This window comes from Loxodonta africana, chromosome 10 (assembly GCF_030014295.1).
Source record: "Loxodonta africana isolate mLoxAfr1 chromosome 10, mLoxAfr1.hap2, whole genome shotgun sequence".
Taxonomy (NCBI): Eukaryota; Metazoa; Chordata; class Mammalia; order Proboscidea; family Elephantidae; genus Loxodonta; species Loxodonta africana.
Genome location: NC_087351.1, coordinates 68,541,374 through 68,567,911, shown reverse-complemented (window position 1 = coordinate 68,567,911; position 26,538 = coordinate 68,541,374). Strand labels below are relative to the sequence as shown.

At 37.8% G+C, this 26,538-nt stretch overlaps 1 protein-coding gene across 7 annotated transcripts in view; it reads right to left on the bottom strand.

Moving 5' to 3' along the window:
• TMEM260 (transmembrane protein 260) overlaps nt 1-26,538 on the bottom strand; it is an 84,245-nt gene that overhangs the window by 56,133 nt on the left and 1,574 nt on the right. For 6 of the 7 annotated variants that reach the window (XM_064292528.1, XM_064292529.1, XM_003408665.4 and 3 more), the window contains exons 2-3: nt 22,382-22,413; nt 21,501-21,652 (exon numbers count right to left, since the gene is read on the bottom strand). In XM_064292528.1, coding sequence (XP_064148598.1) covers nt 21,501-21,652; nt 22,382-22,413 — 184 coding nt within the window. Of the gene's footprint in view, nt 1-21,500; nt 21,653-22,381; nt 22,414-25,085; nt 25,109-26,538 lie in introns of those variants that run through there. The other variant, XM_023546195.2, reaches the window with a different exon arrangement.

Sequence of the window (26,538 nt, the reverse complement as noted above, 5' to 3'; positions counted from 1 at the left end):
TCATCAACTCTTTTAAAGCTGTTATTTCCCAAGATGCCATTCTCAGAAAATTGCTCTTCTCACTCTATACACCCTGCTCGGGTAGTTTTATCCACTATCTTCATTTCAACTGCCAATTACAAACTGAAAAAAAAAAAAAATCTGTCTCCAGCACTGTCCTCTCCCTTAGTTTCAGACTTACATACCTCCAACTGACTGCATTACACCCCATCCCGATACCACTCCAACTCTGGGTGTCCCACAGAATCCTACAGTCAACATGTGGACAATTAATTTCTCATCCTCTCCACTAAAATTATTCCTGCTCCTGTATTCTCTATCTTAGTGATCTTCACTATATACCTATTTTCTTTCCATCACATTCATCATAATTATAAGGAGTCCATGGGTAGTGAAAATGGTTAAGCTTTTGACTGCTAGCCGAAAGGCTGGCAGTTCGAACCCACTCAGAGATGCTTCAGAAGACAGGCCTAGCAATCTGCTTCTGAAAGGTCAGAGCCTTGAAAACCCTAAGGAGCAGCCCTACTCTGCACATATGGGGTCACTGTGAGTTGGAATCAACTCTATAGCAATTAGCAACAACAACTAGTCATCTAAGTTTAGAGACCTAGGAGTTACTGTCAAAGATTCCTGTCTTGCACTCTCAAACATGCCACATCCTGCCCATTTTACTTCATAAATATTTTGAGACTCATCCTCTTCTCTCCATTCATACCATCACTACCCTATTTCAGCTACAGTAGACCCCCTTAACCTGTGGGGGATATGTCTCAAGACACTTCCTCACCCCCTGCCTCCATGGATGCCTGAAACTGCAGATAGTACCAAGCCCAATATATACTACGTATTGTTTTTATTGTCCTATACATACATACCTAAGATAAAGTTTATAAATTAGGCACAATAAGAAATTAACAACTAATAATAAAATAACTATAACAATATACAGTAATAAAAGTTATGTGAATGTGGTCCCCAGCCGGGATGGAGCTGGACAGCCCAGGATTTCATTACACAACTCATTTACAATTTTCTGACTGCGGTTGACCAAGGGTCACTGAAACCTCGGAAAGCAAAACCACGGATGAGGGGGAGACTTGGGGTGGGGACTATTATACTATCATCACTTCAGGCTCAAAACAATGAAACAACATCATACGCTGTCTACCTCCAGTCCTATGGTCCCGTTGCCATCAGAGTGATGGGGCTTAAACATACCTGATCCTGTACTTCTCTGTCCCCAAGCCTTTAATTCAAGCCTCGAGTTGCAATAGTGAAGGATTCTATGGGGAAAATATTAAACAACACAGGAAGCATCAAAAGAAGATGGAAGGAATACACAGTCATTATACCAAAAAGAATTAGTCAATGTTCAACCATTTCAAGAGGTAGCATATGATCAAGAACCGATGGTACTGAAGGAAGAAGTCCAAGCTGCGCTGAAGGCCCTGGCAAAAAACAAGGCTCAAGGAATTGATGGAATATCAATTGAGATGTTTCAACAAACAGATGCAGCGTTGGAGGTGCTCACTCGTCTATGTGAAGAAATATGGAAGTCAGCTTCCTGGCCAACTGACTGGAAGAGACCCATATTTATGCCTATTCCCAAGAAAGGTGATCCAACCGAATGTGGAAATTATAGAACAATATCATTAATATCACACGCAAGCAAAATTTTGCTGAAGATCATTCAAAAACACCCGCAGCAGGATATCGACAGGGAACTGCCAGAAATTCAGGCCGGTTTCAGAAGAGAACGTGGAACCTGGGATAGCATCGCTAATGTCAGATAGATCCTGGCTGAAAGCAGAGAATACCAGAAGGATGTTTACCTGTGTTTTATTGACTATGCAAAGGCATTTGACTGTGTGGATCATAACAAATTATGGATAACATTGCGAAGAATGGGAATTCCAGAACACTTAATTGTGCTCCTGAGGAATCTTTCCATAGATCAAGGGGCAGTTGTTCGGACAGAACAAGGGGATACTGATTGGTTTAAAGTCAGGAAAGGTGTGCGTCAGGGTTGTGTTCTTTCACCATACCTATTCAATCCGTATGCTGAGCAAATAATACGATAAGCTGGACTATACGAAGAAGAATGTGGCATCAGGATTGGAGGAAGACTCATTAACAACCTGCGTTATGCAGATGACACAACCTTGCTGGCTGGAAGTGAACAGGACTTGAAGCACTTACTAATGAAGGTCAAAGACCACAGCCTTCAGTATGGATTGCACCTCAACATAAAGAAAACAAAAATCCTCACAACTGGACCAATGAGCAACACCATGATAAACGGAGAAAAGATTGAAGTTGTCAAGGATTTCATTTTACTTGAATCCACAATCAACAGCCATGGAAGCAGCAGTCAAGAAATCAAAAGATGCATTACACTGGGTAAATCTGCTGTAAAGGACCTCTTTAAAGTGTTGAAGAGCAAAGATGTCACCTTGAAGACTAAGGTGCGCCTGACCCAAGCCATGGTATTTTCAATTGCATCATATGCATGTGAAAGCTGGAAAATGAACAAGGAAGACCGAAGAACTGACGCCTTTGAATTTTGGTGTTGGTGAAGAATATTGAATATACCATGGACTGCCAAAAGAGCGGACAAATCTGTCTTAGAAGACGTACAACCAGAATGCTCCTTAGAAGCAAGGATGGTGAGACTGTGTCTTACATACTTTGGACATGTTGTCAGGAGGGATCAGTTCCTGGAGAAGGACATCATGCTTGGCAGAGTACAGGGTCAGCGGAAAAGAGGAAGACTCTCAAAGAGGTGGATTGACACAGTGGCTGCAACAATGAGATCAAGTGTAACGACTGTAAGGATGGCTCAGGACCAGGCAGTGTTTCGTTCTGTTGTGCATAGGGTCGCTATGAGTCGGAACTGACTTGACAGCAGCTAACAACAACAACAACAAGCCTTTAATGACGTCCCTTTGATTACAGAACATATTCCAAGCTCCTCATCATGAGATGAGACCCTCGTTATCTGGTCTCAGCCTACCTGTAGCTTCATTTCTTGACATGACCCACCTCAAACTTTAAGTTCCAGGAGTACTAAATGATTTTTAAGTCCCTATACTTTTTTTTTTTATATATACTTACATGCTGTTTCTCACCTCTGGGGTTTTTTTTGCACATGTTGTTCGCTGTACTGGAACACTATATTGCCTTCACTTGGGTCACTCCTGCTATTGCTTACACTCAGCATACACATCACCTTTCCCCAAAACTTTTCTTTAGACTATTTTCACCAAGACTGGGGTAACTGCCCCTTCTCCAGGTTCTCATAATACTGTCTACATATCTCTACCATTCTCTATTAGACTGTAATAAACAGGCAGTAGATAGATTTTTCTATATTTCTAAGAAATTATGACCCAAAGAATAGGAATTTTTAATTTTTACTTAATCAAAACATAAGGAAACCAGATTCGAAGAACTTAAAATCCTCTATATAATGCATTATAAAGCCAACAGAATTATTTTTAGACTATTGATATCACTGGAGAGCCATGCCATATTAATGAACATTTTTAATTAGAAAAGCTATTTGATTTTTGAACACTAAATATTTTCCCACTTATATACATGTTTTAATTCAGACATACTTTATATTTAGTTTTTAATGCTCTCTAAATAGCAATGTGTCTTAGGCTGGATTATCTAAAGAAGCAAAACCAGTGAAGTGCATACAGAGAGAGAGAAAGAGATTTATCTCAAGGAAATGGCTCACAAAGCTGCAGGCTGACAACTCCCAAGTCTGTGAGTCAGGCATCAGGCCGGAGATTTCTTCTGACTCATGCAGCTGTAGGGGCTGATGAACTCAAGATTCAAGGGGTGGCAGGCTGCTGGCTCACAGGCTGCAAAGGTTTACGAATCCCAAGATCAGCAGGCAATATGGGAGGCTGCTGGCTCAGGTCCCAGCAACTAAAGGTCAGATGATGACAAGCTGGATGCAGGATCCAGAACAAGAAAGTAAGCTTTGCCAGAATGTCCATATATATATATATATATATATATATATATATATATATATATATATATATATATTGGATGCAGGCCACACCCATGAAGAAACTCCCCTTAGAACTGATTGGATGATCACATCAGATCACACCATGGAGGATGATTACATCATTATATAACTGCCAAACTACATCATTACACAACTGCCAAACCACTGAGAATCATGGCCCAGTGAAGCTGACACACGTTAACCATCACAATCCACCCCTTGTCAACTTGGCACCTGTACACATCTCCTTAAACCATACACAATCTCTAAATAAGGATAATTACAAAGTCATACTTGTGCCTAACACAACTAACATACATACAACTGAAAACGCACTGGCCCCATTTATATCTTACAAAAGTGAAGGAAATAAAAATATTTGATGTACACATACAAGGAAGAAATAGTCATAACAAACAGTTTTCATTTCTGCAGCTGGTCAGGTGGTTGCAGCTGGTCAGGTGGTCGTAACTGGTATTTAGAACTACCTTCTTTCACCACCCATTCCGTATTTCCTTTACGCTCAGCAAGCACCTCAGTAATTCATGGTTCTTTGCCTGGTGGGGTGATTCAAACCTTCATTCCTGAAGGGTTTGGGCCATTAGTAGTCGTGTTGGAATTGGGATGCTGTAGTTTTCCATTGACTTTAATCACAGGGCATGTGTCTTACTCATCTAGTGTTTCTATACCAGAAATACCACAAGTGGATGGCTTTAACAAAGAGAAGTTTATTTCCTCACAGTAAAGTAGCTAAAAGTCCAAATTCAGGGTGTCAGCTCCAGGGGAACGCTTTCTCTCTCTGTCGTCAATCTTCCCCCAGACTAGGAGCTTCGCTGCACAGGGACACCAGGTCCAAAGGACACATTCTGCTCCTGGCGCTCCTTTATGGTGGTATGAGGTCCCCAACTCTCTGCTTGCTTCTCTTTCCTTTTTATCTCTTGAGAGATAAAAGGTAGTGCAGGCCACGCCCCAGGGAAACTCCCTTTACACTGGATCAGGAATGTGACCTGGCTAAGGGTGGTGTTACAATCCCACCCTAATCCTCTTTAACATAAAATTACAATCACAAAATGGAGGCCAACCACAGAATACTGGGAATCATGGCCAAACCGAGTTGATACACACATTTTTGGGGGGATGTAATTCAATCCATGACAGCATGGTAGTACTAAGAGACCCTAAGGGATCTCCTGTATTCCAGACATACTTTTTTTTTTAACCTACATTCCAATTTCCCCTTGACAGTCAGGGCCAATCACACTAGCCAGTATGGTATCTCCCTTCTTTGCCTGTTGATCCAGAGGCATGAGGAGCCCAAAGTGGCTGGGTGGCATTCTTAACTTTCAGTTCAATGGAATACATGAACACTGGACCACTTGTTGTGTCTCCAGGTTGGAACATTCCTCACTTTGGAATTAAGACCTCTAGACCCATAGAGCATAGAATCATGGAGACAGGAAGCAAAAATTGTTCAACTTGGTCACTAAGGTAATAGTGAGAGGTGCCCCTCCCATCTCCATGCCTTGATTTCTGGAACCACGAATCCTGGCTATGGCAGAAACAGCACCATAAGCTGGACACTGGTTTAGAGCATATACAGCCTCCTGGGGAACACTGCCCCAACCCTACAAAGTCCTGCTACCTAGCTGGCACTGTAATTGTATCTTTAGAAGGCCATTCCATCTATTAAGTCCGCTGCTTCAGGATGACAGGGAACATGGTAAGACCAGTGAATTCCATAAGCATGGGCCCATTCCTGCTCTTCATTTGCTGTGAGAATGAGTCCCTTGATCTGAAGCAATGCTGTGTGGGTTACTGTGACAGTGGATAAGGCATTCTGTGAGTCTACAAGTGGTAGTTTTTGCAGAGGGACTGCATTCAAGGAAGGCAAATCTGTATGCAGAGTAAATGTATATCCCTGTAAAAATGAAACACTGCCCTTGCCATGATAGAAGCGGTCCAATGTAATTGATGTGCCACCAGGTTGTTGGCTGATCACATGGAGGAATGGTGCCGTAACAGGGATTCGGTGTTGGTCTCTGCTGCTGGCAGACTGGGCATTCAGCAGTGGCTGTAGCCGAGTCAGCCTTGGTGAGTGGAAGTCCATGTTGCTGAACACATGCATAACCGCCATCACTGCCACCACAGCCACTTTCTTCACGAGCCCATTGGGCAATGACGGGAGTGGCTGGGGAAAGAGGATGACTGGTTTTCAGAGAAGGCATCCAAAATCCTAAAGGTCCGCACTGTGATTCATCAATACAGGCCTGCCAAAGACTCCAAATAACATCTGTACCTGTCACTGACACTTCAAGTACCATTGGATCAGCCAGATCATACGGCCCGAGTGGCAGAGTGGCTTGCATGGCCGCCTGAACCTGTTGCAGAGCCTTCTCTTGTTCTGGGCCCCATGCAAAACTAGCAGCTTTTTGAGTCACTTGACTCAAATAGAGTAGCACACCCAAATGAGGGATATGTTGCCTCCAAAATCCAGAGTACCACTAGGCATTGTGCCTCTTTTTTAGTTGTAGGAGGGGCCAAATATAACAACTTATCCTTCACTTTAGAAAGAACATCTCAACATGCTCCACACCACAGGACTCCTAGTAATTTCACTGAGGTGGAAGGTGCCTGAATTTTTGTTGGATTAATTTCCTACTCTCTAGCATGCAAATGTCTTATCAGTAAGTCCAGAGTCATCAACACTTCTTCCTTACTAGGTCCAATCAGCATAATGTCATCCAGCTCCCTGAGAACTAAATTTTGACATAGGGCTGGAGTGTTGATGTAGCCCTCAGGTAGGACACAGCAGGTGTACTACTGGCCTTGGCAGCTGATGGCAAACTGCTTCTGATATTCCTTCAAAATTGGAATCAAGAAAAAGGTCAGATCAATAGCTGCATACCAGGTACCAGGAGATGTACTAATTTGCTCAAGCAATGAAACCATGTCTGAACAGCAGCTGCAACTGGAGTCACCACCTGGTTAAGTTTATGATAATCCACTATCATTCTCTAAGTTCCATCTGTTTTTTGTGCAGAACAAATGGGCAACTGGAAAAAGAATGTGGTGGGAATCACTGTCCCTGCATCCTTCAATTCCTTGATAGTAGCAGTAATCTCTGCCATCCCTCCAGAAACGCAATACTGCTTTTGGTTTATCATTTTCCTAGGAAGGGGAAGTTCTAATGGCTTCCACTTGGCTTCTCCTACCATAATAGCCCTTACTCCACTTGTCAGGGATGCGATACTGGTGTTCTGCCAGTTGCTAAGTCTATTTCAATTGTGCACTCTGGAACTGGGGAAATCACTACAGAATGGGTTCGGGGACCCACTGGACCTACTGTGAGATGGACATGAGCTAAGACTCCATTAATAACATGACCTCCATATGCTCCTACTCTGACTTATGGGGCACAGTGATGTTTTGGGTCTCCTGGAATTAGCATCAGTTCAAAGCCACTATCAGGTAATTTCCGAAAAGTCTTATTTCCTTTTCCCCAGTGAACAGTCACAAAGATCCCTTTGGGGAAGGCTGGGAGAAAGTTTAACATTATAAATTTTTCCAGTATATTGGGGTCCTTCCTCAAGGGGGCCCAGCATCCCCTTCATTCAAGGGGTTGTGGGTCTGTAAACTAGCTTGAGTCTGGGAATTGATTGAGGGGCTGTGACTATCTATTCTAGTGATTCGAGTTAGACTCCTGTTCACGTGACCTAGAATTCTTCCAACTGTACAAATAAATATCTAGTAGATTTCCCATCTATTTCACTCCTAGGGACACCATGACTAAGTAGCCAACACCATAAGTTCATACCATCCATACTATTCCAATTACTGCTTTGACTCCACTGTCCACTACGGTAATCACATCCACCTTGTCTTTGTCGAATGAGCGCTGCCACTTGGCCCCTACCACCACAGGGTCCAAACAGCCCTGTTGTAGTTAGGTGTCTTAATTCAGCGAGGCCAGTTCCCACTGTCAAATATGACTTACGTAAAATAGCAATCACAGCAGTCTTCAAAGATGCTGGGACTCCCTTCGCAAACTTGTCCCTCACCATTGTGGTAAAAGGTATGTCTGTGGATGCTCCACATATGGGTCTATGGGTATAACCTAATAAATCCACTCTGACATGCCAATTTCTCTAAGCTTTTGGATACCTTTTCTACAGTATACCAAGGCAAGTCTGGTACTTCAACTTGATTTAGTGTAGGCCACTGTGTAATCCATACTGCAGTGAACCAATGAAATAAACTATTAGATCCATTCCCAACCTCTTGAGCTCAAATACTGAATGAAGAATCTGTGCTTAGTTGGCCTATATCAATAAACTCAGACTTACCTGACATTATGTTCCTTCCTTGCACCATTATCCCAAACCCTTAATAGCCATTCCGACACATATTCCCCAGGTTTATGTTTGTACAAGCAGTTCTTTTGGAGTATAGCATACCTTCTCCTAGGTCACAATTTGTACTTTACCTTTTGGGGCACACTGGGACTTAAGTCTAGTTACAGGGCTAGAAGTAAAAATGGGTGATGGGGTGGTTACTGGGAACACTCGACTATGTCCTGTAAAGCATTTACCCCAGGCTATGCCCCAGGCAATGACTCAGATGCCGCCCCAGGCAATATCCCAAAGGCTCTTCAGACACAGCTGGCTAATCTCATTAGATTTGAGTGCAGGGAGTAACAGTTTTACTGGGGAGGGTGGCTTAGTAGACAAAGATGGAGTTATCTCTTCAGATGGGAGGAAAAGGGCTGGTTCTATTGGCAGAAGTGATTTAATGGAATTTAGGGGCTCAGTGTTCCCAGCTTCCTGATTATCTGCCATATGTCCCCATCCCAAGTTTCAGGATCCCATTTCTTTCCAATCAATGCCCTCACTTTAACTTCAGGCACCACTTGAGGTTGGGAATTCAACTGGCGTTGTAATTTAGCCCTCTTATGATAAGAGTTGGAAATCCTGGTGGCGTAGTGGTTAAGTGCTATGGCTGATAATCAAAGGGTTGGCAGTTTGAATTGGCCAGGCGCTCCTTGAAAACTCTATGGGGCAGTTCTACGCTGTTCTATAGGGTCGCTATGAGTTGGAATCGACTCGACGGCACTGGGTTTGGTTTTTTGGGTTTACGACAAGAGTTTGGGTTTGGTTTATAGCAACATCAGCTCTGTTACCATGTCATGGATCCAACTGTGTCCCCCCCAAAAAACATCTGTCAATTGGTTAGGTCATGATTCCCAGTATTGTATGATTGTCTACCACTTTGTCATCTGATGTGATTTCTCTATGTGTTGTAAATTCTATCACTATGATGTAATGAGATGGGTTAGTGGCAGTTATTGATGAGATCTACAAGATTAGATACTGTCTTAAGCCAATCTCTTTTGAGATATAAAAGAGAGAACCAAGCAGAGAGACATGGGGACCTCAAACCACCAAGAAAGCAGTGCCAGGAACAGAGGACGTCCTTTGGGCCTAAGGTTCTTGTGTTGAGGTGCTTCCAGGTTAAGGGAAGGCTGACAACGAGGACCTTCCTCCAGACCTGACAGAGAGAAAACGCCTTCCCCTGGGGCCAGTGCCCTGAATTCGGACTTCTAGCTTACTGGACTGTGAGAGAGTAAAATTCTGTTTGTTAAATCATCTACTTGTGGTATTTCTGTTATAGCAGCACTAGATGACTAAGACATGCTACAAGAAACAGGGCTTTCTTTCAGGGCACAAGTGATAACTTAGAGGTATTTTATGCAGCACTTAGGCTGTGACTCTGAAGTCCTGAACACACCTCTTTCTTTCACCACTTTGTGTAGTGAAAGTGGAACTGAACAACCAACTTCCCTATACATCTCATTCTGACAAAACTGTAAAAGGATATCAAAGATGTGATCACCTAGAGCCTCGCTTCTTGCCAATAACTGACCTGTTGGTGGTGATATTTTATGTATTAATATTGCCATCTCACACCATAGATTGGCAGCACCCCCTTTACTATTGGAGGCAGAGTCATCAGCACCTTTAAAACTAGTCAGACTTGAGACTAGAAGGACCCAGGTGGTCAGGGTCCCCAAACTTTTTGTTGGTCCAGGACAGGAACCATTCCCGAAGCCAACTCGTCAGACATGGATTGGACTGGACAATGGGTTGGGAAGAGATGCTGATGAGGAGTGAACTACTTGTATCAGGTGGACACTTGAGACTGTGTTGGCATCTCCTGTCTGGAGGGTAGATGGGAGGGTAGAAGGGGTTAGAAACTGGCAAAATGGTTACAAAAGGAGAGACTGGAAGGAGGGAGCGGGCTGACTCACTGGGGGAGGGTAAATGGGAGTCTGTAGTAAGGTGTATATAAGTTTATATGCGAGAGACTGACTTGATTTGTAAACTTTCACTTAAAGCACATTAAAAAAAAAAAAAACTAGTCAGACTTGAGAACCAATTTGGAAAGCTCATCCTTATGATTTTTACTCTCTAGAACCACTCTCAGTACTAAATGTCTCAGGCTGGTTTCTCCAGAGAAGTAAAATCAGTGAAGTGTATATACACCAAAGAAACCAAACCCACTGTCATCGAGTTGATACCAACTCAGAGAGACTATACAGGAAAGAGCAGAACTGCCCCATAAGGTTTCCAAGGAGTGGCTGGTGGGTTCGATCTGCTGATCTTTTCGTTAAATACAGGGAGAAAGAGAAAGACATTTATGTCCAGGAAACGGCTCACACAGCTGTAGAGGCTGGCAAGTCCCAAGTCTGTGGCTCAGGCAGCAGGCTAGAAGTTTCTCCTGACTCATGTAGCTGCAGGGGCAGATAAACTTAAAATCATCAGGTAATATGGCAGAGTGCTGGCTCACAGGCTGTGGAGGCTGATGAATCCCAAGATCAACAGGCAATATAGGCCACTGGCTCAAATTCCAAGAACTGGAGGTCAGATTATGATGAACTGGGTGCAGAATCCAGAGCAAGCAAGCAAACTTTGCCAGAACATCCACATATACATTGGATGCAGGCCACATCCCAGAGGAAACTTCCCTTGCTACTGATTGGCTGGTCACATCAGATCACATCATGGAGGATGACCACATCATTACATAACTGCTGAAGTACATCATTACATAACTGCCAAGCTACATCATTACTTAAATGATAAACCACTGAGAATCACGGCCCAGCCAAGCTGACACACAACCTTAACCATTATACAATGGTTTCTAATTACCTCAACCTAGGTCCAACCATTTTCAAACAATGCTTTATAAAATTACTTATGCTCATTATTTAGAAATAAACTTTTTAAAAACTTGCAAAAAAAACCCAAAAAATGCCTTGGTGTTGGGGTAAATATTCTTTTAAAACCAAGTTCTTCATCGTTGCTGTTCTTTAATGTTATAAAAATGGTATCTGTGCAAAAATATATATGAGATTAAAGGGGGAAATTAAGATTTTTCTTTATTGATTTTTTTAAAAAATAAAGTGATGTGCATATGAGTATATCCTCCAGTAACTAAGGAATAATCATCTTACCATTCTGTTCTTTAATTCAAGGATTTAAATATTCTTTTGGCAAGAGTACTGAAATAATAATTTACCTAAAACATTTTTTTATTCTGCTTTATTTATTCCTTGTCTATATTTCAAAGAAAATAATAAAATACAGAAGGTTCACAGTTACTTGTATTGTCTTTCACACACAGATGTGTAAATAAAGTCCTTTACGTTTTCTCAAATTTTTGTGAAATTTCAAACAAAATTCCTCAAAGTTTATAACTTATGTCTTATTGAGCCAAATATCAATGAACCTCTCATATGATAAGCCACTACATATTTAATAGGAGCCCTGATGGCACAGTGGTTAAAGCATTTGACTGCTAACTGAAAGGTTGACAGTTTGAAACCACTAGCAGCTCCCCAAGAGAAAGATGTGACAGTCTGATTCCGTAAAGATTTACAGCCTTGGAAACCCTATGGAGTTACTATGAGTTGGAATCAACTTGACGGTAGTAGCTTTTGGTTTGGCATATTTGATACAGAAGAAAAATTAAATATATAGAAGGCTTAGGTAAGTGATGCTACAAAAATCACATTGACAGAATATTTCTCAAGGTGAATCTAGTCTTGGACTTGTAACATAAGAGAGGTGACTTAGCAAGCACTTTTATTATCTGTTTATGAGTTTAAAAGAAAGGTATTTTCCTGTGAGTCTACAGAATTCCTAGTCTCCAACGAATCTACTCTCCCTATAGATCACTGGTACCTTTGTCATCTTATAAGCCTGGCCAAATATTATCCCTCTCAATGAGTGTGCCCTGTATGATTAGACAAACGTTGTAATCTCTTTTGGGGAATAACTCTAACCAGAACAAACTAACTCTATAATTTTTTTTTTTCCTGAAAAGGCTACACATACTTATAAAATTTTTGGCACAGTTAAATAAGTAGAATGAAACCCTATTAATAAATTTTACTGCTTGTAATACTGTTAAGTGAATTGGCAGCCCAAATTTCTAGGTAAGTAATCTTTCTTTTAAAAAGACATAGACAGAATGTCCATTTTGACCTTATTATTTAAGCATGAGCTTTAAATGAAATTGTTCTGAGCCCATAAAACAAGCTGTCTTGTATCATCCATAAAGTCTAGTGTGAAGATGAACTGTAGATAAACTAAGTAACCTAAAAAAATCAGACAAAATAATTGTCACCTACCTATAAACCATGTCTGATTATTATCTTTTTTCAAATAAAAACGACATAATCAAAAACATCATTGTTTTTCACTTGGCTCACCCAGGAGATCTAATTTCAAGTTTCATTTATTTCTTTTTAATAGCTATGCTAAAGCAATTATAAAAAACAAGAAACTAGGAGCTAAAAAGTTTACTTAACATGCTAAAGTGGCATTATAAAATTAGCTCATTAAAATAAAAACATACTTTTCTACTGAAATTGATGAAATGACTTCAATCAAACCAACAGTAAACTGGAGAAAAAGAAGAGAACTTCAAATGACGTTGTAAATTAAATGAGAACTTGTTTCATCAGCATTTACTAATATGTTCCAAAATAGTCTAAACCTATTTCCCATTTTAACTTAAGAATACCTTATTATGAATTAAACATATTATCAGAAAAAATGTTTTCTATTCTCAGTTTAATTATCACATAGAGCCTCATAGAAGATCGAAGGAGAGATTTCTCCAAATAAAATACGCATTTTTAGAATATAAGCTGACCTGTAGAAAGATAAAATTTTATAAGGTCATATGAAGAAAAGATCATATCCTCAAACACTAATCCTATAGTAATTTTAATAACACAACCATTGTATTGAAAAAGATAGTCACATGTCAATAACAATAATCAAAATCAAGTTTTTACAGTATTAGAGAGGTATACTTAATTCTCAAGGTTTCACACTAATCAGGGAAAGCAATGATATACATGATTCAAAACATCAAATAATCCAAGTCATTGTAGTATGTTTTAATTTATATACTAAAACATTTATTTTATATAATAAAACCGTGGCTAGTCAATGAGGAGAGATACACCAAGAGTATGATAGATAGCATGGGAAGCATAGTGTAGTGTTTAAAATTTCACCTAGATAATCCACATAACAGCAATCCACATAACAGCAATTGGGTAAGAAGATGTGACGCTTTTAAGAGCACGCTAACAAATGTGAGGGTCTGAATCCTTTGGTTAAAGCATAACCGTCTTCTTTTTCGTCCAAAAAATCCATGAGACCTAAATAAGATCCGTAGGAAAGGTACTGACTGTGTGGTAGTTTTTTCACTGATGGAATACTATTCATCTGTTGACACAGTGGGTAAATCAGGAAGTTACAATTTATACCACTGACACAGGTTTGCTATTGATGTTAGGTATATTTTTCTTTCCACTTCAAGGTATTTGATTTTCATGTGTAGTCACATGTTTGTAGAGCCCTCAATCAAAAGGCAAATAACAGAAACCTGAAATTCTTTTGGGATACATATTTGACGTGCATCATAAAATTCATGAATGTATTTGTCTTCAGGGCAGGCACAAAGAAAAGAAAGCCAACATGGAAGGTACACTACCCACACCAAGGACTCCTATTTGAAGTAAGTGGATTTTGAGTATGTAGGCCACAATGCAGCATCTGAGCACTGCTGTTAAATAAATTACTATGGTGTCAATGTATGCTGATGACCAAAAAAATACAACGAATTAGCAGGATGAATATCATAAAGCAGAATGTAATCAACAGCAAATCTCACACCCTAAGCCTCTCAAGTTTTTATCTTTCTAGATCTTTTTCATGAAAATGATATAAACACTCCTGTCCTCATTCACATAATCAACACCCATGTGTCGATCTCTCAGTCTACCTGGAACGCGGTCAACCTGGGAAGCCAAGATGCTAAAAGGTACACTACTCAACTTCTCCCACTTCATGGCAGTTCACTCAACATTTTTTCAACAAATACGTATTGGGCATCTAATATGTGCTCTGTGAGCAAATTATCGTCAGTGGCCATTTAAGAGCAGTAGATCTAAACCTTTTCATTTTCAAGTTTAGACGTAATTAACATAAATCAATAATTTAGGGCATAGTATAAAAACCCACTGCTGTTGAGTTGATTCCGACTCAACAGTGACCCTACAGGACACAGCTGAACTGCCCCATAGGGTTTCCAAAGCTGTAATCTTTATGGAAGCAGACTGCCATATCTTTCTCCTGCAGAGTGGCTAGTAGGTTCCCACTGCTGACCTTTCGGTTAGCAAAATCTCTGAAATCACCATCACCCACCTAAGAAGACTAAAAACATTTTCATCTTTAATGAAATCACATAATAACCCCCTTTTTCCACATTTTATAAAAATTTGCTGTCACTCCAGATAAAATCCTACCAAGGTTAATTCTATTTCACCAGATTCAATCAAAAGGAGCACTGTTTCTACCCTGAATTTTCAGCTACATAAATATTAACTCCCAGGACACAAAAAGGAAATGTACAAAATCTTACTCCTGACTTAAAACCACTAAGTAAAATTGGGGAAAATGAAAAAAGCTTCAGAAAAGAAAAAACACAACAAAAGATTATGAATAAAAAACAAACCTACTTGCCACCGAGTCGATTCCGACTCATAATGACTCTATAGTACAGAGTGGAACTGTCTCCCTACGGTTTCCAAGGTTGTAATCTTTATGGAAGCTAACTGCCACATCTTCCTCCTATGGAGTGGCTGGTGGGGTTGAACCACTGACCTTTTGGTTAGCAGCCCAGCGCTTTAGCCACTGTGCCACCAGGGCTCCTTAAGATTATGAAGATTATGAATAGCTTCCACAAATAAAATATAATCACACCGTTTCCATTAGAATCAAGATTTTTGCATTAACCAATGAATGATAAAGCTATTCAAGGTTCAGAACAATTCATTTTATTATATCCTATAAACTCATACCTGAATATCTATTAAAAATAAACAAAGAAAACACTGAACTTGGCTTTATAGGAATTATCACCCTTTACACTGTATTAAGTTTTCACGGTATGCCAAATAACTTGCACAGTGGGAAGCAATATCTAGTTGAGGCACAGCCTAATTAAAATGACGCCAAAATTACAGATAGTAAATTTTGTTTGAAACGTTAAAAAATAAGTAAGACCTCAACAGTAGCTTTTTATTCAATCTTGACTGTGTATTTTGCATTCAGTAGAAAAACTGAAATTGGTTAAAAGTATATTCCAGCATATTTTCCTCAAAGACCCTAAGGCATGTCATCACATTAAGTTCTTTTTAATTGAAAATTAAAAGATGTTGCATAACTTTAAAAATTTTAAGATACTAAAAGTATACAAAGTAAACTAAGACATATAAATAATTGAAACCAGCAGAACGAGGGTATAAAACCACTAACCAATAATAAACAACAGAGATTTAATATTAAACAGTCTTAATATACAAAGTTATGAAGTATATTTTAATATTTCAATTCATTAAAATAGTTCCGTTTTTACGGCTTTGAAAAGCAGCAAATTTTTTTGAATTATGATCTATAATTTTATTTGTAATTTTAAGAAATATATGTATTTATTATCACAGTCACAGTAAGTGATGACTAGTTCCAGTGGCAAGATCTCGGCAGGAAACAGATTTAGAAATTTAAATGTTTTATAAGTTTTTGTAATTGAGGAAACTTTTCATAATCTGACATTTGTTAAAACCACTTATTAGAAATTATGCAGCACAGTAGCTGTGGAAATATGAGCTAGCTTCACAATTATAAAGTCAGCCTATGCAGCCCTCTTCTATTGTATATAGTGGCATAAACCCCACCGCGGCCTATCAGCTAACTGGCAGGCAGGGGGCTGCTCTATTCAAAGTGAGAGATACAAGCTGCAGGGCAAAAACCTGGCAGCTCCCATCTGACCCCACAATCCCCTACTGGTGACAGCTCCAAGCTCCATGGCAAATTAGGCCTTCTCATATTACAATTGGAGAAGACAGATTCCATTAGCAGTATCTGAAATTGAGTGGAGAGCTGCACTGTTATCAGACTTGACTCATAAGCACTGCTATTAATCAGAGCTATGATAGCATTTATATATTTCAAGCTATCTGCTGCCGCTGTGATATTCTGCTACAAAGGGTTGATGGGACTTAGGAAAGTGAACAATAGAGCTTTCTGGGAAAAGCAGAGTAAATCAAGAAAGTCTATGACTTCCGCACATTCTGAAGGGATTGCGGTTTACATAAATTTTCTCCCAATTGGAGATTGAGCTCTTCCTCATCTTACACATGGGATTTAGTTGTCACTCAATGGTAACAGCTGTGAAAAGGTGAAGCGGCCCACCGCTCGGAATATTGCCTTCGCTTTTAAAGCAATTAACCCATGAACAGGAGGATACCTGGTGATATCAAAGGGATTAGGCCAGGCAGTGCATTATTAACATTTCCTTGAACTAATTCTAACTCTGACTAGCTGTCAGAAAAGACTCCACAGTCTTAAAAAAGAGTTTTTGCCCCGCTTTTTTTCCCTTCAAAATGAGGTGCTGCTATTTGAGCCTAATATGTCCTTCTACTTATAAGAAAATGCAAATGAACCAAGCTCTTAATATGCTTAACCAGTCCGAGTCAGTGCAATTTTAATACGAGCACGAGAGAAATATATGATCAATTAACCAGGGATCAAGGCAGATATTCTCCTGAATGGAAATTAATGCTCCAGTACTTTCCATTCTTCTTCAACTACAAAAACTTGGTGACAATTCATTACTTATGCATAGTTACTTTTGAAATTAGGAAGAGCTTCACATTATTCTCTATGGCAATAATCTAAAATACTTTTTAAGCTGGAAAATCCAAATGTCCCTTAAGCAGGAGATTCTGCACTCTCTAAGGCATGGTATTTTAATTTTCTATTCTTTATTGAACGGAACCTTAGCTGAAGCTATAAGAATAGCAGACAGTATTCAGAATCAAGTCTTCAGTTTCCAAAAGTTTAATCAAATTAGTTCTTAGCAGCAACATAATGGTTAGAAACGTAGAACTTCTAAAAAATATAAAAACTCAAATAAAATACTGGCATAAGACAATCTGCCAGAAGCTATCCAGATATAACTGAAATTGACTGTAAGTTCCTTATAGTAAGCAGGAATAGTTTTGAGAGTTTCAAGACACCTTTAATTATTATTAATATTCATGTATTCTAGGTAACCTGATCAACATTAAGAGACCTGATTTCTTACTGTATAATCTTAATGGTGTTAAAAGCTTTTTATGCAAGTTTCCTGAAACAGTGCCTTTTAGAAAAAAAAATTTGAAAAATCACTTTAGTGCTAAGTGACTTTAAATATTACTTTCTTTAAGATGAGCACCGAATTTGTATTATAAAAACTAAAAGAGTTTTACTTTCAGTTCACAGAGGTACTGAACAAATATTGCTGAATGAATTCTTCTAGAGTTCCATGTGGCCTGTAATGGTCTGAAAAGAATACCCTGACTTCTATACCTGTTGAGAATATATTCCTTGTCATGTAACTACCAAAATAAATGATATAAGATATGCCCTCATCTGAGATCAGAAGCAATTTGAATCTTCCCTGAGGTAAGGAATTTTTATACAATGCTATCAACATTTTTTTTTTTTAACCAACATACTCCACTCTCTTTTAGTGACACCACAACACATGAAATGGGAACATGGAGATATTTTACGATAGTGATTTCAGCACTCCTTCCTGGGTTAGTATATAAGATTAGTTTGATGTTTTGAAATTCAAGTTGTGTTAAGTGGTGCTCATATTCATGATTTCCATTACCTTGAACTTTTTTACTTTATACTAATAGGATTTATATATTTCAAATAGAATAGGGCACTTCGAATACCATACTATCAAATTAAAAAATCTTTTACTTCAATGGCCTTAAAGGAGAAAATCCCAGTTCCTGTAAATCACTGACTGTATTACATAGTCTTAAATACACAGATGTACACATTAATAAAATGAATACTATTTCTTACAGATAAAATGTATTAAACTCCCATAATATAATGCTTAAATGCTTATCAAGGCTTAAAAATATCCCCGAGGGCGAAATTCCATAAATACATACATAAACAACTGTCACAATCTTGCTATTTTTAATTCAGTAAACTAGAGTGATACGTAGAGCTTTCTATGTGCTATTTTCCTCATACGTTTTCTACATTAGAGCAAAGCAAATATATATGAGCTCTTGCCAACCATTAGGAAAGACTGACAAAAAAATGCAGTGTTAATGACTTCTTACGGCTTTTAAAACCATGAAAAAGATGCAAGAAAAGCAAAAATTACATGGTGATTGAACAACGAAGAAATTGTTCTTTCAATCTAAGTCATGTTTACTGAAAAAATGGAGTTTTTTACATCAACACGTTTAAACAGAAATTTGCTTTTGAAATACAATCTTTATTTAAAAGGTACAGAAGGTCTTTATGCCCACCCCAAGAGCTAAATATAGTGAATGCTATGTGAACAATTACCTGAAAAAAACTTAAACCTGTTAAAAGAATTAATTTACTGCACACCAGTCAGCACTAATCCTACATGTACAGTAATGTTCTTTTAAGTGATGGGGCGGAGGGGGGGAATGAAACTGTTTCCTGGATGAAAACCCTTCAATACTCAATGACAAAATGGAATTATGATTTGGCCTGTAAATGAAAAAAGTAGTGAAATGTCTCCTAAACAAATTCTGGTAAAGGAGTCAACCCGTAAAGGAATATATTTACTGTACTCTGGGACTGAAAAAAAGCTGTCACTGTAATGGCTGTACAGAACTGTGTCCTGCTGTTGGGTTTATGTTCACAGAAAAAAGGTTTTAAAGGTTAAGTTCGGGTCATACAACAAATGAAATTGTAACAAGCCAGCTGACATTGTATAATGTCTTCTTCCACTCGATCAATAGGCTACTGTTAGTCCTATTACCATAGAGATGGCTTGCTCCTTTCTGAAGGGTGTCCATTGTTTGACAAAATAGATTTGCCACTTGAACTAGGTTGTTCTCAAAGGACTTGTACCTTGTCAATTATTTGTATTCAAAATAATGAAGTATTTTCATATTAAAATGTACATAAGAGATATCATTAGATTTCTTTTTCTGAAAAAAAGCAACTTTTTACTTCCAGAGTACTAATACTAAAACTACCAAATATCCACTTTAATCATATTAAGTAAGAGTTCTGATTTAAAACACATCAGAATAGGTAGGAAAAAATTACCATTAAGACTGTATATTAAAAGAAAAGGGTTGCAGGCTAGTGTGCTAATCTAAAACTCATTATAATCAAGTATAATAATTAATCAAACTATTCTAAAATGGTATTCTAAAATGTGGACAATCCAAATGAAATTATTGTTCAAAGCTATCTGGAGTCTGTAAAGATTTTTATATATGATTTTTACAGCAGTTCTCATACAGAATGGTAGCAACAATTATTATGTTGAAAAACTTTTAGAAAACTAATCACTTTATTTGCATAGTAGCTATTTATATAAATGTAACATTTAAAATATATGTTATATAAAGGATCTTCTAAAATACAGATACAAGTATTTCATTAAGCATTTATCAAAATAGATACAAGTATTGGTTTTCTTAAAATGTCTCTAAAAATATCTTGGTAAAATTAATAATTCATACATTAAATAAAGAATAAGTTCTAAATTTCAACCTAAAGAACAAGTTCTAAATTTCAACCTAGACGCTTAAAAATAAAAAAAAAGATCAGTTTTCCTCTCAATAGAAATACTGACAGATTCTTAATTACTAAAGACTCAGGAGTAATTCTAATAAAGATTATTCTAACCACTTTGAAAAAGAAAGTATTCACAACACTAATCAGTATAAGCAGAGACGTTATTTTAAATATCTCACACTTAACTAAAAATTTAGCTATCCCTGAACATCTGAAAGACTGACATAGAAACAAATTAAACAATATAAACATTTAGTAAATGAATAACAATTATAATATTTGAACCTGAAAGCTCTAAACAAATAGATTTAAAAGCAAATTTTAGAGTCAAAATAATGTTAGCTTTTACCTTTCCAAGAATAAGAAAAAATTTAAAAAGAATTTATCTAAAGAACATTATTATGACTCTAACACAAATAAAAATATTAGTCTCCAAAAATTATATCTGAAATTATGTCTATTCAAATTATAATGTATTTGCAAGCAAAAATGATTTGTTTTTATAATAAAATCTGTACTGTAATAGTTTTTAGAAGAAGTGCAGAAAATAAAATTTGTATTTTTCACTGTAATCCTTTTAGGCATTGGTTTGGCTGGGTTAAGAATGTCAGAGATAGAACATCAAAGACAAACAAGTTTATCAATATCCTAAACTAATGACCAATTTTTAAAAAGCATGGTACCTTCAAACTAAGAAAGCCTTCCATCAACGAAAAATTTTGCCTACCTTACTTAGAACTATAATGGAACAAAGTGACACATCACTAAAATCACATCCCAAATTGATTTCCTCAGCTAATAGCCTTATTTCAAAACAATTTACATGTTCATGTTTAGAATACAATATAATTAGATATTACCACTGGACCTGACGGGCAGCTACCCATAAACAATACTGTGATTAATTAAATGCTATTTACCATTTACCAAAAGATGAACTTCATATTGCTGAATTAACCTGGCCCATCTGCATCTGCATAAAACGACAAACCTCATTAGTTCTGCCTAACCAGAGAATTGTGATAATGAGCTGGTGACACCTTCACTCCATTGTACGAAGTGGAACCAACTGCATAATAATCATTTGAGAGGTCAAATGCATATGAAATTACTGTAAATTTGAGAAAGTGAAATCACATGAGTTAGGAAAACCGTTCGAGCAACATTTTTTTTTTTTTAACTTAATCTACTTGGGTGATAAGAATGCTACATCTCCAACTACTAAGATTAATTTTAGCTTATCAACTATTTACCTGAAAACAGTGAAAAAAAGTAACGATGCAGCTACTGCTCCAAATAAGCCACAGAGAAGATTGACTCGGTAGGCAACTGAACCAAAAGGAAATAGTACAATGGCCAGTTTAGCCACCAGAGTGAACAAAGGGTAGCCAGGAGGATGGGCAACCTATGGAAAAACGAGCAACAGTTAGAAGGCTTTCATCTAATGATGGAATAGTCACACTGGCTTTAATTGAAAAGTAACCCTTTTCCTCAGACCAGTATAACGATTAAGCGCCAACGACTAAATGTTTGAATAGTGGTTTTCTATTGTAATCCTCTTGTGCCAATACAAATACATATTTTCTTTAGTGGATTTGGCAGCATCTATCACATGGTGCATTACCTACAGAAAGGGTGACATATTTCATTGTCAGTTCTTAAGCAGTTTGTTCTCTGGGTTCACAGTACATTAGGGTCATTTAAAAGGCTACTGAAAAAAAGCAGGTTCTGAAATATCGTTTTGGTTAGGAAGTTGAAAGACCACACTGCTATCGGATTACCACCATGCTGACAGTCTTAAGGTCTTGCCTAAAGGGATCATACACCATAATAAAGTTTATTAAATAATAAACTTATTAAAAGTGTTAACCCGATTTATTTTATTCTCCACAGCTTATACAAAATTTGGGGTGATAATAAGTCAGCTAGTGTATATATGGTAAAGGCTTTGCTTTATAATTTAGTTTAATTGGATTTAAAACTTAAAGTAAATTGTCACATACTGTACTTATAAGTTAGTAAAAACCAGGGTTTGAAAATAAATTAATCTACTTTACTCCATGCTTAATTAAACTTTCTTAATTCCTAAAATTGTTAATGAGAGCATTGATTAAACAATAAAACTAATACTTACTCCAAGCTCATATGCAGCTGTGATCAGTTCCCCTGTGAAAAAATAATGTAAAACCAATAATTACTATTAGAAAATGACACTCCTCCAAAGTTTTCAAAATCCAAATGCTTGCATTGGGGTTTTGCATTAATTTGACTGGATAAAACAGTAAATCTGTGGGGATTTAACAGCATGAAATAGTCTAAGAATATTTCTCTCTTAGTTCTTACTGAACAAACTATCTGTGGTAGTTTTTCATAACTGTTCAGTGGAAGTATAGGTGAATTTTGGTTTTAAAAAACGCTTACTTTCCCTCCTGAAAGAGTTGCATTCACTTGCAAATATACTATTACTGTTTTGAAGCTTTAGTATAATGTGACATAATATCCCTCCAAGAATTTAGCATAAAACCGTCTATAAAGATGCAATTTTATGCTACGGAAAATGTATACACGTTGTCTGTACTCCTTCATAAAATGTGCCGTGCTACTTTAACACCGGCATTTGGATACCTTCTCTACAAAAACTAGGTTGGATATCTTGGCATAAATTCCAAGTGTTTATTAACTCCAGGTTATTTTGTTAAGCTCTACCATAACGCATTTTTCAAGCCATTAAATCATTACATGATTACATAGTCCTCCTTTTTAGTTCCTCACCATTAGTAATAATTTCTACAATTATGATGCAGTAATTCAATACTTATTTGTAAAACAATATTTTAAGTAGCTAGAGCACAGGCATTACTACTGATTTGTCCCTATATGCACACAGTAGGAAATCAATCAATACAAATGATTTATGAAAGTTACTATTACCTATTTGGAAATGTATTAATGTTCATTTTCTACCCTTCGATGGATATCAATACTTTTCATTTCTACTGCTCCAGCCACAATTTACCCTGTCAGGCCTAGACTGCAGCAATAAACTCAATCAACATTCATGGGAAAATTTCTAGATGGCTGCTCTCTGCTTGATGAATGAGGTCCAGATTCCTCAGCATCACAGGCCAGCTTCAAGTTTCCTCGTCTAGGCTGACATCCATGAAGCCTACGTTCACCCAGTCAAATCTGATCGTCCACTCTGTTCCTCTGGAGTGCCCCTCTTTTGCACCTGTTATCGCTCATTTTCTCATTCTGGAATACTTTTCTCAGCACTCTCCCCTATATCCTTCAAGGGCTAGTTCAATTGCCACCTCCTCAGTGACACTTTTCCTCTCACCCTCCCTCTCTCCTCCTCTGGCAAAATTAATCACTTCAGCCTTTTCCAGAATCTTGCTCAAGCTTAGTTAGCACTAATTTAGATTGCTGTTTATTTTGGTTAGTTGTTTTCATCCCTGTCTCTCTCCCAGTAAGTTAAAAACATTATCCTATCCAGTCTAGGATCCTGTGAAGACATCACCTCCTCTTCCTCCTCTAGCCATGCTCAAAAAACCAAGGCAAGTCCTGCACACAGTGGCTGACAAAATGACACCACATTGTCAGCCCTGCTGCTGAGCACTCCTATCTGAGGTGCACCATGGAAACCTCATGTGGTTGTGGTTGTCATTGTGTGCCGTGGATTTGATTCCAACTCATGGCGGCCCTACAGGACAGAGTAGAACTGCCCCATAGGGTCTCCTAGGCTGTAATCTTTACGGGAGCAGATTACGAGGTCTTTTCTCCGCAGAGCCACTGGTAGGTCTGAACCACTGACCTTTTGGTTAGCAGCTGAGCACTTAACCATTGCACCACCAGGGCTTCTGGAAATCCCATTAAAAAAAACTCCTTTGCTGTTACATCGATTCTGACTCATAGGAATCCCCCCCATAAGGTACCCAAAGACAGACATCTTGCCGAAGTGAATCACTTAAAAACATCTTTTAAGTTTTCTGGAGACGTTCAAGAGCACCCTGGAAACCAAAGCTATCTTTTACATGTTAAATGCTTTTTAAAGAAATTTGTAATGGTCTAAAAATGTTTAAAAGGAGTGTTTCTTAGCCCAGAATGGTTTAAAAACCCATCGCTGCCGAGTCGATTCTGACCCAGCAGATTCTGACTCAGCAACCCTATAGGACAGGGTAGAACTGCCCCACAGGGTTTCCAAGGCTGTAATCTTTATGGAAGCAGATTGCCACATCTTTCTCCTGTGGAGCAGCCGGGGGGGTTGAAGGTCAACCTATCGGTTAGCAGCTGAGTGCTTTAACCACTGTATCACGGGGCTCTGCTATTAAGTATATGTAAATTCCAAATTTCAAGGTTACTATTCACTTTCCTCTATTTAAAATCACTATTTAGAATTATACTTAACATTAAAAGAGGACTACTACATCATATTTACAGTAATAGAGGCTGTTTTCTCTAACTTCTTATCACCACTAAAAAGTCAATGTGCTGTTTTTCTTTGCTGGGGTTCTGTTGGTTTAGTGATAAATCTGCAATTCAACAAACTTCCACCATCAACTATTCCCAAATGTTAAACTAAAATCTAAATAGAAGATATGGCACTATTCAAAGCCTATAGATATATCCTTGACAAAGAGCTAAAGTGAAACAACTGCTCTTTAAATTTAATAAGACGAAGTAAATAGTAAAAAAAAAAAAAAATTCACTGAGCCTCCTGGGTACTTGCTTTCTCCTAATCCTTCACACGAGGTTTTCCTTAAAGTTCTACGACTACCTGTATGAGAACTACCTGGATGCTTTTTAAAAGTGAAGAGTCCTTGACCATACTCTACACCTACCTAATCCAATAAGATCTCCAAGCTTCCAAGGCAATTCTGAAGTCAAAGTATATTCAAGCTTGAGAACTACCACTTTGTGACAGAGTTGTCAGCAAATGCTTAACAGTTTAAAAAAGAAAAAAAAAAGTTTGCTTTATATGATACCTTTTATATCAGTTACACTATTCTCATATCAAGTCTGCTAAGACAGTACCTTTAAAATATACAAACATCTATATAAGCTAATTTATTGGTCCCAATAATAACAAACAGACGTCAAGCCTAGATTTCCACCCTCCTACCCCCACAGAACTTAGAGCATTCCTGGCCTCACTTTTATACAAATGAACTATATGTGGTACAAAAATAATTCTGCAAGGCCAACAATGTGATGGACTTAAAGAGATTAATTTAAGACTTTTCAAGAGTAAGAATGCATGCTTTATATTGGTTTTGTGATGGGTTCTGTTTATTGATAGAAAATATATTTCAGAAACACAAACATTCAAGGAGTACATTAAACATATAAACAAAATTATCAAAGATATGATTATGCAAATTTTCCATACTGACAGATACGTGGAAAGCAGTTTATCATTTGTAAAGAATGAACACAGTATTAGAAGCAACCACTTCTTTAATGTCAAACTAAACAAACCAAAACCAAAATCAAATTAGAACACTCAAAAAGTTTGGTAACTCAAGGTAAATACGTAACTTTATTCTTTGGGGAAAAAATTACAGTATTAATAGAGGCAAGGCAGCAGTCTTAGACTTTAAACAGACTTCAAGCACCACTGTGTATGCGGCAGCAGATTTAACAAAGAATTTCATGAAATTCTTTGACAAAGAGTAGAGGTTAAGTGAGCATGTTTTAAAGTCAATCTACTTTTTTTCCCCCCGACTGCCTCATTTATTAGCTGTATGACTTTGGACATAGCTTAGCTTTAGTTTTCTCCTCTATAAAAGGTAATAATAGTACCTACCTCATATGATAGCTGGGAGGATTAAATAAGACAATCCATGTAAAGCACTTAGAACAGTGCCTGGCACACAGTAAGTGCTCAGTATATGTTATCTATTTAGTTATGCACCCCACCCCCTTGTTTCAGGCTCTATCATTCACGAAAAGTAGCTATCAATTATTTTTTGAAAGGTACAGTCCTACCTAACCTCTGAGTAATGCCCTCCAACGTCATAACTCTTACAACTATAAAGTTAATTCTGGTGTTTAATATAAACCTTGGAAACATGTAACTCCATCCCCACCACACTAATGAAACACTATCCCTGTTTGTCCAACAAGCCCTGAAATAAAGAGGAAAGTTAATGATTTGAAAATGGAACATCAACATGGTAGACAACCTCAAGGACAGTCCCCCAGGATTGCCAATTCCTAGTATTGTCTCTTGTGTAATCACCTCCCCTTGAATGCGGACTGAATTTATTGATTGACGTCCAGGAATAAAATAAG